The sequence below is a fragment of the Stegodyphus dumicola genome, chromosome 6, assembly GCF_044657685.1.
Source record: "Stegodyphus dumicola isolate Sdum_Otavi_A_Nest chromosome 6, ASM4465768v1".
NCBI classification, from domain to species: Eukaryota; Metazoa; Arthropoda; class Arachnida; order Araneae; family Eresidae; genus Stegodyphus; species Stegodyphus dumicola.
In genome coordinates this window covers 54,744,511-54,759,695 of record NC_140773.1, presented here as the reverse complement: position 1 = coordinate 54,759,695, position 15,185 = coordinate 54,744,511, and the positions used below count along the sequence as shown (strand labels likewise).

At 32.8% G+C, this 15,185-nt stretch overlaps 1 protein-coding gene across 2 annotated transcripts in view; it reads right to left on the bottom strand.

Moving 5' to 3' along the window:
• Positions 1 to 15,185, bottom strand: part of LOC118199897 (katanin p80 WD40 repeat-containing subunit B1-like) — a 162,054-nt gene that overhangs the window by 4,803 nt on the left and 142,066 nt on the right. For both annotated transcript variants that reach the window (XM_035371764.2, XM_085818324.1), the window contains 3 exons: positions 11,274 to 11,350; positions 3,895 to 3,969; positions 237 to 353 (listed from right to left, as the gene is read on the bottom strand). In XM_035371764.2, the coding sequence (XP_035227655.2) occupies positions 237 to 353; positions 3,895 to 3,969; positions 11,274 to 11,350 (269 nt within the window). The remainder of the gene's footprint in view (positions 1 to 236; positions 354 to 3,894; positions 3,970 to 11,273; positions 11,351 to 15,185) is intronic.

Genomic DNA, 15,185 nt, shown 5'->3' with positions numbered 1-15,185 from the left:
TCACAGTTAATTAGAGTTATGATATCCACTTATCAACATTTCAGTGCAATAAGTAAGGCTTTAAAAGACGTCTTGAGATGATACTTTATTGAACTGAAAAAAAATGCATAGTATAAATTTTACCTCAAAAGAAAGTAACTAAAATATTAAAATTTCTACATAAGTTAAATTCTAAGCAAATTCAAATTTATTTTACATCAACATATACCAGAAATATTCAAAAGTAAGTGACTTACCTTTCATCTCCACAAAGATCAACTCCAATGCGAGGGGGTGCATCAATATTTGTTTTTATTAATTCACCAAATTTATGAAGAATAAGTTTTACACAAGAACATCCAACAGACATATATCTATGAAATAGCAAATGTTTAAAAACATTTAATAAGCATTTAAATTTTACTCTAGATTAAAAAAGCTTAAATTTTTTTTTCAAGTACCAAAAATAAAATATTAATACATATATACAAATTATTGCAAACTACGCTAAAAAAATTTAAAAGTACTGAAATGTTTCATTACTCATATAATCCCCTCCCCAAAAAGGGGGAGGGAGGAATTAATCATAACATGCCTTCTTAAAATGGTAGTTTCAAAAAGTAAAAACTACACATATTTTGCAATAATTTTAATTTCAGATAAACAAGTTTCTACATTTTATAAATGTATTCATCAGCAAGTCATCGTGAATATGCAAATGTTATTGTCTCTTTAATACACAGATTGCCCTATTTTACACAAATTCTGAATTAGAAAATAAGTTATGGCTAAGCTGTAAATAACAGAGTTTACTCCTCAAAAAATTATTTTTAACTAAAATTACTTAAAGAATCTTTTTCAATAAAGTGATGTTATTTAATCTACTAAACCAAGCACATAAGAAAATGTTTGAAAAAAAATATTTAAAAAATGTATGTTAATTTTTAAAGGTTTGAATGAACACACGCTAGCTCAATATATGCATAAATTTATAAAGTTATATGATTAAAATCTTTTTCGTAAACTTGCTGATAATCCTAAAAATATCTTCAAAATGTAAATCTTAACACTTTGCTATAATATAACAGGATCATTTCATTTGAAACTTTTTCAATCTAAAATATAATATCGGGCCTTAATTTTGTGTTATTTTAAAGCTGAAAAATCTACTTTAAAGCTACATTTTTACAGTGAAGACTAATTTTTAATCTTAACTTTTTCTTATTTCCACTACACTATCTTCATTAAAAGCTATAACAACTTCATTTTCATTCTTCGCAACATACAAAAATTTGAATGGGGGGGGGATTCAATACATTTTTCCAGAATATTGCATGATAATAGTTTAGTAAAGATGCTGATAATAGTTTCGTAGTATCCATGATATGCAAATGAACAACAGTATGTTAGAAATTACCAAGAACAGAATTATGCACAGACTATTTCTAGACAGATTTGGTTAATTTCATCAATTAAAAAACTTGTTTATAAACTTAAGTACTCCAAAATACAAAGATAACTGTACTTACTCTTCAATCAAAACTTTTATACCTTCAAATGAAGCTAAAAAGCATTTCAAAACTTTGCCTCAACTCAGCCACTGAGTTTCAAGAAAGAAATATAATACTGAAATCTGCATTAATATTCCTCCACAACACCCTTGAAATGATAGTTGTTAATTGCACATCATCTTATAAAATTCCCTGCATTTAACAGTCATTCTTAAAATTCTCTTTTCTGTCATGATCATATAATGTTTAATGCAAGGATATTTTATTTTAGTCTGAAATATTGGTTTTTCCAGCATTTGGGATGAAGACATAAAACTCCATTTTCTTGACCGAACATTAATGTTCACCATACTCACAAGTTTTAAGTTATTTATGTTCATTAAAATTATTAAAAAAAGGCCTGTAATAAACTCAACTTATCATTCACCCTTGCAGCAAATAAAATTCTAAAATTTCGTTGGGCAGTGAAAGCTGCAACTTTAGATTCATTAACAACAAGCTATTAACAAAAGAATTCATTAGATTTCAGAAACTTCTATCTTAAGATTTAAAATATAAACAATACACTTATATTGTCATACGTCTTGTTTTATATTTTTATATAATTCTTGGACCAAAGTTCTATAGAGTTACTACCTCTAAAAGACATAGATAATGTTGCATTTAAATAAAATATATCAAAATTTACTTTACCATCATTTCTAGATGCATTATAAAATTATCAGATTATATTTTGTTGAGTTGTAAATGATTGGTCATTTATAAAAATTAATAAAAAATGCAGTACAGTAAACCCTTATTAACACAAATTTCAAGCACTGGGGAGGGGGGTAAGGAAAGTTCATGTTAACTGGGAGCTCAAACTTTATTTTTTGGAAAATAGCTTTTTCTACATATACAGTACAATACATCATAGTATACATATACACACATACTATAATATATTATGTATGCCATCATAGAAAACACTGCAGTGCTACATAAATTACAGAACTGTAACTTCAGAAAATGTCACAGATCTTTTTCTGAAATAAAATTCCTGTATACAGCACTCTAACAGATGGGAATGAAACTACTTTGTAACTTCACGGCCAACTTCTGTAAAACTAGCAGCCGTTTAGGATGATGCAGCATTCTAAAGCGTCCAAAGTATGTAACACTTCTTGGCAGGGGTGGAAAGATACTGTCCTCCTCACTTGCATCTGATGACATTTCTTGCATCTCAGACATACACCATATTCTATATTATACACCATATTTCACTGCAGCACAAATGGCAATGTCATCTGCACTAATATATACCTCAAACTAACACCAGGGTTTGTAACATCTTGATAGAATATACTTGATAGAAGTCACTATATAATATAGTTCGTAGAATATTTCATCCCTCAAGTAAAGTGGTTGCACCATCAAACTTGTCAACAGGATTAGTATCTTTATGCCTCCAAGCTTTGCTAAAACAGTTCTGTGTTGTGATAACACAGATTTCCAGGATGTAACAATAGCTTTTATTGCATCAAGCACATTCTAAATTGGTATCTGTCTCTTTTTCAGCAATGCAAATTGCAGCTCTCGCAAGTTGCTGGCAGTAAGAACTCTTCATAAGAGCAATAATTCCTTTATCCAAAAAACTGAAGATGACTAGTTGAATTTTGGGAAAAATGATCCTTTACAATTTGACTATTAAAATGAAAAAGTTATTTTGAAATGATGAGAGGTCAATCAAAGCATTCATATAATGAGAGTAGATGTAAGGTAAAGTACTGGTTATGTTCTTAAAACAACGTCATTTCTAGGACTTATTAACCAAACTCAGTGTTAATTGCTGCTTTTTGCATTAGATGCAAGTTGTTAACAACAGTAACTCATTCTCTTTACGCTTGCAATTTAATGTTAGCTGTCACATTCCAACCAGAGCACCATCTACAAGACTGCCAAACAGTGCTTCTGCAACTTTTGGAGAATAAATATATGTTGGAATGGGCTGAAAATTCATATTACAGTCCAGTGAATTTATATAAATATTTTATTATAAGTACAATTCTTTAAATTTTAACTAAAATGACAGAAACAAGAGGGAAAAAATTTGAAAAACTTTGAAGTTCATGTTCAATGAAAAAATCTAATGATGAAAACCGACAAAAAACAGTTTGTAATTCTTGTTAACCAAAATTGACATTAACTGATAAAACTTCCTATAAGATCAGGTACATCGCTGCCATTCCTGTTAACCTAGCATTTGCCTTAAGCGAGTTTGCATTAAGGGAAGTTTCTGTATGATTTGGGCAAAAGATGAAGTATAAGCAAAATTTGGTTAAGAAAGCCATAATTATAGAAAAATTTTATTCTTCACAAATATGAAGCATATTTTCATGTTTCTAACAAAATACAGTATTCTTACGTTTCATATTTGCTTTGTACAAGATCCTGAATAGAAGGCAATAATAGTTGGCACAAATCTAATGTCCATAAGTCTCTGAAAAATAAAAACAGAAGATATGATGCCATATTTTATTCATTGAAAGGGGGGAATTAAATGGAGGAAAATGCACACACTGTTGCATAAAACAAGTAATTAACAATAAAAATTATAAACATATAAATTTTATGTCACTAAATTTTTTTTTCATTAAAATTTCAATATAAAAAAGCTTTCATCTAATGAGGAAAGAGAAAATATATGCATGAACAAAGAATACTAAGTGATCTTTAAGAAGTTATAATCTGATCTTGGTATGCTGACTTTAGTTTAACACCTGATATAATTTTAAGCAAAAGAGGTCATTTTCCCAACAAACACTTGATTTGCCAGCTAGTTCAAGATTTAGGGCTCCCATAAATTTAAGTAATAAAATATTAAATTATGTATTTAAAATGAGGGGTTCAAAATGAAGGGGGAAATTGCCATAATATTATTTCATGAAAAATAACCACTCATGAGAGTAGCAAACTTATTTAATAAAAGGAAAAGATAATTATAATGTAATTTAGCTAGCACATGGTTAGCTTGCATATGTGACTTGCTACAAATAATTCCCTGAGGTTCCAGTAGTTGTAGCGAATAGTTTATCCAACAGATGGCAGTATCTGCCAAGCTCCTTTGGTAATTGTCATTGCGCATGCGCAAGTGGAGTGAAAAAAGAAGTATGTTTTTTAAGAGAATGAGCTTTCGTTAATAATGTTGCTGCACGTTTTCGCTGTGTAAATAAAAGTATATTTTTATATCATAGATGTTCTTTACTCTCTAATGCGAAGCACTAGGTTAGTGCGCGAATCTCTTCTGATTCAGAAACCATTTTCAAACCGTGGATCACCACAATAAAAAGTGGCGTCCGTCTGACAGGACGCATTAGTTAGGTAAAGGACACTTTTGATGGTTTAACAGCAGAAATGGAAGCCTTGAAAGTAAGAAGAATACCACTGCGTGCAGCCTTCACGAAAGCATATAATAGCCTACATGGACATTTGAAGGAGTCAGAATTGAACAGTGATGTACTATTATCGTCCCTGGAAATCCTGGAAGATAAAGGAATTCGACTACAACAGTTGGATGAAGAAATATTGGATCTCCTATCAAAATCGAAAGAAGTCTCGCAAGAAGAATATACTAAAGAATTTGAGTCATGTGAGACTTACAAGGAGAAATTAATAGCAGCCAGGATGAAAGTGAAGCAAATCACTGTGGAAATAGAGAAAAATTTGCTGACTCATGCATCGGTAAATGAAACCAGAACTGTTGATTCAAGAACAACGGCAACGAATTTGAAGCTTCCGAAAATAAATTTGATTGAATTTACAGGTGATCCACGACAATGGTTGAATTTCTGGAATACCTTTAGTAAGATACACGAAGATCCAGTGCTAGATGATCATTTGAAATTCGTATATCTGATCCAGGCTACTGCTGCCAAATCGAAAGCACGGGAAATAGTGCAGAGTTTCCCGACAACTAAAGAAAATTATCCGAAAGTCATCAAACATTTAAAGAATCGTTTTGGACGTGAAGATATTCTTATACAAGTGTACGTTCGGGATTTATTGAATCTTGTGTTGATAAATAATAATACAACCAAAAAGGACTTTACGCTATCATCGTTGTACAACAGTTTAGAAACAAAATTGCGTGCTCTGGAATCTCTCGGTGTGACTGAAGATAAATACGCTAGTGTTATTTTTCCGTTAGTTGAATCTTGCCTGCCCCCTGACATCTTACGCGTGTGGGAGAGGGAACGGGAGAGCTCGTCACAACAAGGTAAGAGCGATCTTGAATCTATTCTTCTGTTTTTGAAAAATGAAGTGATATCTGAAGAGAGAATTAAATTAGCGCGTTTTTCTTTTGATAAAAGTAGAAAATCTAAAAGTTACATTAATGATGAGTCTAATATTCCTACTTGTAATGATTTGTATACAGGAGACAAATTTAAAGAAAATGCTCCTATTAAGAAAGTTCAGGAATCATGTTTATTTTGTGATAAGCCACATTTAACAGAAAAATGTTTTAAAGCTAGTACGCTTACATATCAGGATAAAAAAGATTTAATATTTAAGAAGGGTTTATGTCTATTATGCTTGAAGAAAAACCATATTTTTCGTAACTGTAAGTCCAAGGTTAAGTGTTTAATTTGCCAGAAAAGGCATTTGGCAGTAATGTGTCAACAAGAACAAGTTCCTTCTCAATTGAAAGAGACTAAACAAGTAGAGCCTGTGGCGAAAAATGAGGTCAATGTTTTGGCTAGCAGATCCGCGAGCTCCGATGTGTTACTGTGTTACTACAAACATTAATCGTAAGGGTAAAAAATGGCAACAGGGAAAGGATAGTCAGAGGGATTATAGATACGGGTTGCGAGAGAAGTTATTTAACGAAAGATATTACAGATTCTTTGAAATGTAACAGTGTTGGTGAAGTGAAATTAGTTCATAAATTATTCGGAGGTGTAGAAACAAAAGAAAAATTGCATTCTAAATATATAGTTAATTTGAGTAGCCTTGATAATAAATATGTATGTAGTGTGCATTGTTTAAGTGAATCTGTTATCTGTTCTGATGTTAAGAAAATACCTAAAGGTCCTTGGTTGAAAGAACTTTGTAAATTAAATATTCAAGTGTCAGATGTAGAGGGTAATGCTCTCGAAAACGAAAGTGACATTAAATTGTTGATAGGTTCTGATATTGCTGGAAAATTATTCACCGGAAATATTAAATGTTTACAAAGTGGTCCGGTCGCGATGGAAACAAGTTTGGGATGGATTTTAATGGGTAAAATTCCAGCGAAGGAATCTTCGGGTATAAATGATTCTCTTGCATGTGTTTCTTTATTGCTAAACGAAAGATCAGCAGAAAACTTGTGGAAGTTAGACGTTATTGGTATAAATGACCCAGTTGAGTCTAAAAAAAAAGCTGAAATTCATGAGGAGACCATGCAATATTTTGAGGAAAATTTGAATTTGGATTCAGACGGGAGATATGAAACTGCATTACCTTGGGTACTGGACCCCTCTCGCTTGTCTAATAATAAAACGTTGGCAGAAAAACGCCTGACTAATACGCGAAGGAAATTATTAGATTCGAATCAAATTAAAGTTTATCAGGAAGTATTTGATACTTGGTTGAAGGAACGAATTATTGAAGAGGTAAATGAAGGCGAAGTAGATAGAGAGCACTATTTGCCTCATAGGCCGGGTTTTAAAGAATCTAGCGAAACTGCGCGAGTAAGGCCAGTTTTTGATGCTTCGGCACACGCCAAAGGAGAACTTTCCTTAAATGATTGTCTTGAGAAAGGTCCCAACCTAATGGAAATAATTCCAACATTGTTGAATCGTTTTCGGAAATATCCTCTTGCAGTAATTTCAGACATTGAGAAAGCCTTCTTGCAGATTGGTATAAGAGAGAAGGATAGAGATTATTTGCGTTTCTTTTGGAAAGGTGCAGAAGAAGAGAATACTAAAATTTACAGACATAGTCGCGTGGTTTTTGGGCTTAACTGTAGTCCATTTTTGTTAGCCGCTACGTTGAACTATCATTTAAATCGTGCCCCAGATCAGTTTGCAGTTACAGCCAACATTTTGAAGGAGTCCTTCTATGTTGATAATTGCCTGACTAGTTTTAAGAATGTTGAAGAATTGAATAGATTTGTACTAGAATCGAGAATGTTATTGTCACTGGGAAAGTTTAATCTTAGAGGATGGCAGTCGAATTGTGAAACCGAAATAATTCCCAACTCTAAATTAGATACATTCGTTTGCGTTTTAGGGTTAAACTGGGATTTGAAGGATGATACTCTTTCCTGTAAAGTTGAGTCACTAAAGAAAGAGGAGATTGTCGCGAGTAAACGAACACTCCTTTCTTGCGCGCATTAGTTATTTGACCCAGTAGGCTTCATTTCTCCCGTTACCCTGTTCCCAAAGGTGATATTGCAAGAGTGTTGGAAATTACGATTAAATTGGGATCAAAAATTGCCAGAACATTTAGAAAAGAAGTCCATACAATGGGTAAATGAAATGAAACTGCTGTCTGATGTCAAAATTCCTAGATGGCTTAATATTGACAGATCGGTTAACGAAGATGTAAGTCTTCATGTTTTCAGCGATGCCAGCAAGCATGCCTATGCTACCTGTATTTTCTTAAGAGTGAAGACCGAAAATAAGGTTTATTTGAATTTTGTGCAAGCACGCACTAGAGTTAAGCCTTTAAAGAGTATATCCATTCCTCGTTTGGAATTATTATCCTGCTTAATCGGAGCACGCTTGAGATGTATGGTCTTTTCAGATTTGAACATGCCAAATTTAAGAACATTCTTCTGGACTGACTCAACAACCGCTTTGTGCTGGATCCAGCGAGACGTACGGTGGGGAACTTTCGTTTGGAATCGTGTCCAAGAAATCAGAACACTTACAAAAATAGAAGATTGGCATTACATCCCTTCGGAGCTGAATGCCGCCGATCTCCCTTCTAGAGGCTGTTCAGTTAAACAGTTTTTGCTGTCGAAATGGTGGGAGGGCCCATCATGGCTGTTAGAACCAGAATCGTCATGGTCAAGAGGCACCGATTTGCCGGACGAAGAGATCATAAATTCAGAAAGGCGTAAATCAGTACTGACAACTCTTAACAAAGATTCTAAACCTGACAATTGGTATTACAGGTACTTTTCATCCATAAAGAAAATTGTACGCATGTTAGGTTGGATTCATAGGTTTTACTTTAAATTACGAAGAATTACAAACGAAACCTCCAAAACTTCGTCAGTTTCGGAAATTGAAAGAGCTGAGATAACTCTTATGTTATTGGTTCAAAGAGAATCATTTAAGAGTGTGAACGATGATAAAATTAAAGACCTCAGACCTATAGTTGATCGTGATGGTTTGATCAGAGCTAAAACCAATATTTCTTATCGCGACGATACTGATGACTTTAAGTTTCCTGTAATTTTGCCATCTGATCATGCAGTAGTAAAATTACTAATAATGAATGCACATAATGAGCTGCTGCATGCTGGTACTTCTATGGTGATGTCTCATTTGCGGGAAAAGTATTGGATCCTCAAAACTCGTAAGACAGTACGAAACTGCATTAGAAAATGTGTTAAATGTCAAAGATTTAAATCCAAAAGTTGTGATGTAACTCCAGGAATTTTGCCGAAAGATATAGTACGTGATGCAAACGTTTTTGAGATGGTGGGTGTCGATCTGGCAGGACCCCTCTGCCTTAAAGATGGTCGAAAAGCTTATATTGTTCTTTACACATGTGCGGTCTATAGGGCCATTCATCTGGAGTCAGTAACATCCTTGACAACTGAAGCTTTTTTCCAGTCATTGAGACGTTTCATTTCTCGTTGCGGAAGACCATCTATAATATACTCAGACAATGGCAGTAATTTTAAAGGAGCGGAGAGCCTTCTGCATACAATTGATTGGGAGAGTCTGCGATCAAAGGCCGCTGAGCAAAGAATTCAGTGGAAATTTATTCCTCCTTCCGCACCTTGGTGGGGCGGTTGGTGGGAACGTTTAGTTCAAATGGTGAAACAGATTCTGAGAAAAGTTCTAGGTCATGCTGCCCTGGATTACGAGGAGTTGCTTACAGTACTATGCGACTGTGAGAGAGTAATCAATACTAGGCCACTTACCTACGTGTCGGAAGACGTTGAAGATTCATCCCCATTAACTCCAGAAATGTTCCTGCGGGAGATTTCCAAATCAGGAGTACCTGATATCGATACAGTGGATAAGGAAAAACTGAGTAAACGAGCTAAGTATCTACAAAAGGTGAGAGAACAACTTAGAGCAAGATTCCGTGTGGAATATCTGGGACAGTTACGTCAGCAGTCCATTAAAAACTCTATAGCTAAACCTCTCCAGGTGGGTGAAATTGTTCTACTTGAAGATAACAACAAAAAACGTGCTTTTTGGAACCTGGCGCGTGTCATAAAGCTGCTACCTGGTCGTGATGGACAAATAAGACTTGCTGTCATAAAAACAGAGACTTCTGAGTTTCTGAGACCAGTGCAAAGACTGTACAGACTTGAGCTGGATAACCCAGTCCAAAAGGATATGACTGAAAATATTCCTATGACTACCAGCAGTGGTAGAACTGTGAAACCAGTGATACGTCTGTGAAATGTTTTGTACTTGTTTGAATACTTTGTAATAATTTGATTTATTTTTATTTTTCTAGGTTTAGTATTATCTGTTAATATGTCTAGAAAATTATGGAATGCTGCATCTCCAGGTAAATTTGTATTTCAATTTAATTAGAACATCTTGGTAGGCATAATTTTATACTTCAATATTGTATACTGTACTATTATGCATATATTATACTTAACAGATGTGTGAATTTACCTTCCAGTAAATTCAGGTGGGAGGAATATGTAGCGAATAGTTTATCCAACAGATGGCAGTATCTGCCAAGCTCCTTTGGTAATTGTCATTGCGCATGCGCAAGTGGAGTGAAAAAAGAAGTATGTTTTTTAGGAGAATGAGCTTTCGTTAATAATGTTGCTGCACGTTTTCGCTGTGTAAATAAAAGTATATTTTTATATCATAGATGTTCTTTACTCTCTAATGCGAAGCACTAGGTTAGTGCACGAATCTCTTCTGATTCAGAAACCATTTTCAAACCGTGGATCACCACAGTAGTTTTTATTTTGATACAACACAATATCTGTGAACTGAAAATAACAAACACTTTAGAAGAAGTTTTTTAAATGTGTAATAGAATATTATAAACATATTAAGTACAAAATATTCATCAAATCTGAATTCATAAAAAAATTATTTTATTTCCTTATTTTAAACTGAAATATTTAAAAATGAATATGCATTCAAAGTTACGTACTAATTGCACTAAAAACAAACAGTTTCATGTTTTAGAGTACTTGATTTTGATAACCATTAAAATAAAAATAGAAGTTTTATTATTTTTATGGCTAATGGAAACAATAAAAAAGTTGTTAATATTTTTTAAATTAAAAAAATTATCTAAAAAACTAATTTTCCAATTGGTCAAACTCTATTTACATGTTCCACACAATTAAGGTAGGATATTATATATTGGAAGAAAAAGAAATAAGGTACAAAAGAGGAAGTCATTTTGGAATTATAATCAAGAAAATACCACTTATTCACAGCATCTTCGTAAACTTTAGGGTTTTCAGGCCAAACCTTTGACTACATAAAAGATTTACACTAGACCTAAAATTTCTACAAAAAAAAAAAAAAAAAAAAAAAAAAAAAATAATAATAATTTAATACAGAGAAAATACGTGGAAAACAGATTAATACTTACTGCCGTCGAGTTATAACGGATAAAAAGTCTACAAGAATTGCTGGATCATTCATACTAACGGCATTTTCAGTGGCAGTCTAAAGAAAATTATTCATATTTAAGGAAAAACAGTTCAATAACTATATTTTAAGTTTTAAATTAAGTATATAACAAGTTTTTAAAAATTTAAATTACAGTTGTAAGAGAATTTATACATGATTTATACAAATTTATACAAAAATAAAGAGAATCAACTGAATTACTATCTTCATTAAATCTCGAACTTATAAGTATCTTTCTTGACAAAAGGGGAGGGAATTAATAATTTTTTCATTTAACTCTTCCACAGAAGAGTTAACTAATTGCATTTTTATAACACACTGCATTGAAAATTTAATTTTTTTATTCAGGGGACACAGGAACAGCTACATGCTTGCCAGCTTCAAAATAACATCTTGGCAGTCTTATAGTAATAGCTATTTCCAGCTTTTACTATAAGACAAAAATCAGTTTCAATGTTTGACAATCAGTTATGTTCAAATTTGAGGTCTCTAGCTACTGTTAGTGAAATTAGATCCATATTCACACAAACATTCAAATTTATGCAACTTTCCAAGTGAAACACTGCAGTGCATTAACCCATCTAAATAAATGTATGTATAATCATACAGTTATATTAGCAGTTTTAGCAAGAATTGCAACACTTAAAAAGGAGAGAAAAAATAAACTTTTCAAAGAAAGCTAATGAGGACTTGTACATTTTATTTTAAACAATACATTGAGCACAGTAATACTTGCATGAACTATTAAGTAACAACAATGCCTTTAAAAGTAAGGGTCATATTCCCAACAAACACTTTATATACAAACCTCACTTATTAAGTGGTTATTTAATTTAACCCCTTCGAGCCGGGTAGTGAAAACGCGTGCTTATCGCGGAGGCCGGCAGTGTCTTCCGCGAGCGTCTCTCCAGGGCCGGGGGCCTTTTTGCTACTAAGCCTAAATCCATGAAATTTCCGAAGTATCAACACATTGTTTAATAATGCTCTATAGAGTATTTAAACGGCTTATGCTTTATAGATATTTTTATATATATATACTTTAATTACGTTATTTCTTGTTTAAATGCATATTTTACACATTTTATTTTAATTACTCACCATTTTATGACTTTTAACATTATACATCTGAAAACTAAATATATTACTTAAAATTCTCTTTTCGTATGAAAGATTTTAAAACAGGGATCTACACACAGTCCTATGTTACATTCCTTGAACTCGTAATAACTCATTTGCCATTTTGGAAGATTTTTCCGGGTATGTGAACAAACGAAGCATCGTTGTTTCATTTTATCAGTCTCTTCTGAACAAAGTTTTGGAAAATGTCTTTCAGTGAATCTTTCAGAATCAATATCAGAATTTCAGAATCAATATCTGAAATATTTTGCATCATTTCTGCTATTTCATGCTCTGTTAAACATTTTCGACGCTTCGACATTGAAAGGGTTAAAAACAGAAAGAATTCACGTCTAACAAGATCTAATTATTTTCTAAAAACTGAACTGTAAATGGAAATACTCAACGCTTTAGCGCATATAAAACTTCTACTTACAATAAACAACTACCACGTGCGAATAAAGTGCGATTTAAAGAGACGTCATAAATCACGCCATTCGGAAACATTTAGTTCCCCGTTTGTTTATATAATCAAAAACATGTGTATGTGAGTCATGCTTCTCTTATTTCGAGTAGAAGGTCTAATGTACATGTATCTGAAACCATATGACATACAGTGCCATCTTGTGGCAGAAATTATAGTTTGAAAAACGTTCCAAGGTACTGGCACAAATACGTGACAGTCGGTAGAAAACGCAACAATGCTCTGGCACGCCTGCGTGTCAGCCGGTAGATAAGTGTGTTCGTTGCTGGCACGTATACGTGACAGTCGGCACGAAGGGGTTAATGGATCCAGCAACTGTAAAGACCGATGATTAATTTGACATTCTCATCACTGATTACTGGGATGATCGTTATTGCTAAACATCCTTCATTTGAGAGTTCTGGAAGTTTGCTAAAATTGATCATTCAGAATTTTAGATTTATACTTTAATTTCTTAGCAAATTTATCATTCAGAAAGAAGTTGTGGTGGGAGAATAATTGGTCTTGTTGTGGTGCTCAATGAAGTATTTTGAATAGAGGGGATAGAATTATTTGATTTCTATTTTCATAATATATGAAGATTTAGTCTATATTCCACAATTAAACTATAACTAAGAAAAATAAATATTCAAAATATAAAACAAAATAAACATAATTTAAACCCAAAGCTCAAACTGTATAAATAAATAAATTATGCATATGACAGAAATTTTACCTGAAAAGAAGTTATATCACAAAATTGACCCGAATTCAAAATATCTGCTTTTTACAAACAAAACAAGAAATCTATTCATTAACTTAGAAAAAAAAAAAAAATTATTGACAAACTAATTGTATTTGAAGTATATTGCTATACTGATTGAAAACAAAAAAATGATGTGTACACCACATGACCTCTTTGTATGGAATATTAAATTATACACACATTTTCCTACATTTCATTTAAATTTATTTCATTAGAGATATATTTCTCATTCAATTAATTCATTTCTCACTTTGCAACAAGGCAAAAATACATAAAAACTCAAAATATCTATATTAAAAATTAAAAGTATAGAAAAACAACACCAAATACAACAATTAAAATCAATTAAAATTAGAATTTCTATGCAAAAACAAGCAATTCGGCTAGCAGGCAAGAAGGCAGAACAATTAAAAACATAATAACTCTATAATTATATCATGCAGATCCATATTCACACAAAAACTGAATTGACTAAAAGCATAAAAAACTTAACCAGAAAATAAGAATAACATAATTCAATCATTTTTAAAGCAAACAATGCATAATTTAACAATATGTAAGACAAAAAACTGAGCTCACTGAGCCGAGTAACAGAGTGGGTGTGTATATATGTTTGGGCAATGTTTTCATGGAGCACATTAGGACCCATAATCCCCACAGAACAATCCCTGATGTCCGTGCATGATGTGAACGTCGTTGTAGACCTGGTTCACCCATTCATGACAACAGTATTTCCATTGAGATGAATAATGCACAATGGCATGTGGGCCGAATTGTCTGGGAGAGGTTCGAGGAACATTCCACTGAGTCATGTCTTGGCCTCCAAATTCACCTGACATTAATCCAATAGAGCATTTGCGATCCCACCTGGAAAACCAAATCCACGCTGCCACACTATCCCCTCGCAACGAGCGGGAATTGCAGGATCAGTTGAGTGCTTGGTGCCAGATACCTCAGACTACCTATCAGGACCTTGTGGAGTCAACGCCACACCGGGTGCTGGCAATTTGAAGTCTAAAGGTGGTCCTACATGTTATTAACAGGGTGGTCATAACATAATGGCCCTTCGGTGTATATTTAACTGAAAAAACTAAATGCCCAATATAATGTAAACAAAATAAAATTTGAGTGAAAAATAGCAAAGACTGATTTCAACATAAAAGGCAATAAAAAAATTTTGCAACAGTTTCGTTTTTATAACCATCTGCTCTGCAGTCCTCCATTTAGAACCGTTCAATAATCATATACACGAGAAACTAAGTGAAAAACACAATTAGGATTAGCTGCACACAGGGGAAAAAAAAAAAAAAAAAAAAAGAAATTCTCCTTATAAAATAAAATTAGATAATTCAGAATTTTATGGAATAAGTATAACATTAGAAACTTATTTTTTTGTAAAAGATATGATACACCAAAATTGTGAAATTAAATTTGGCATCAAATACAGCTGTGTAGCATTTTATGTCTGTGTTATCAAAATTAAAGTACCTTTTAAATTATGAAGTTTTCATGTATATTTTCTATTC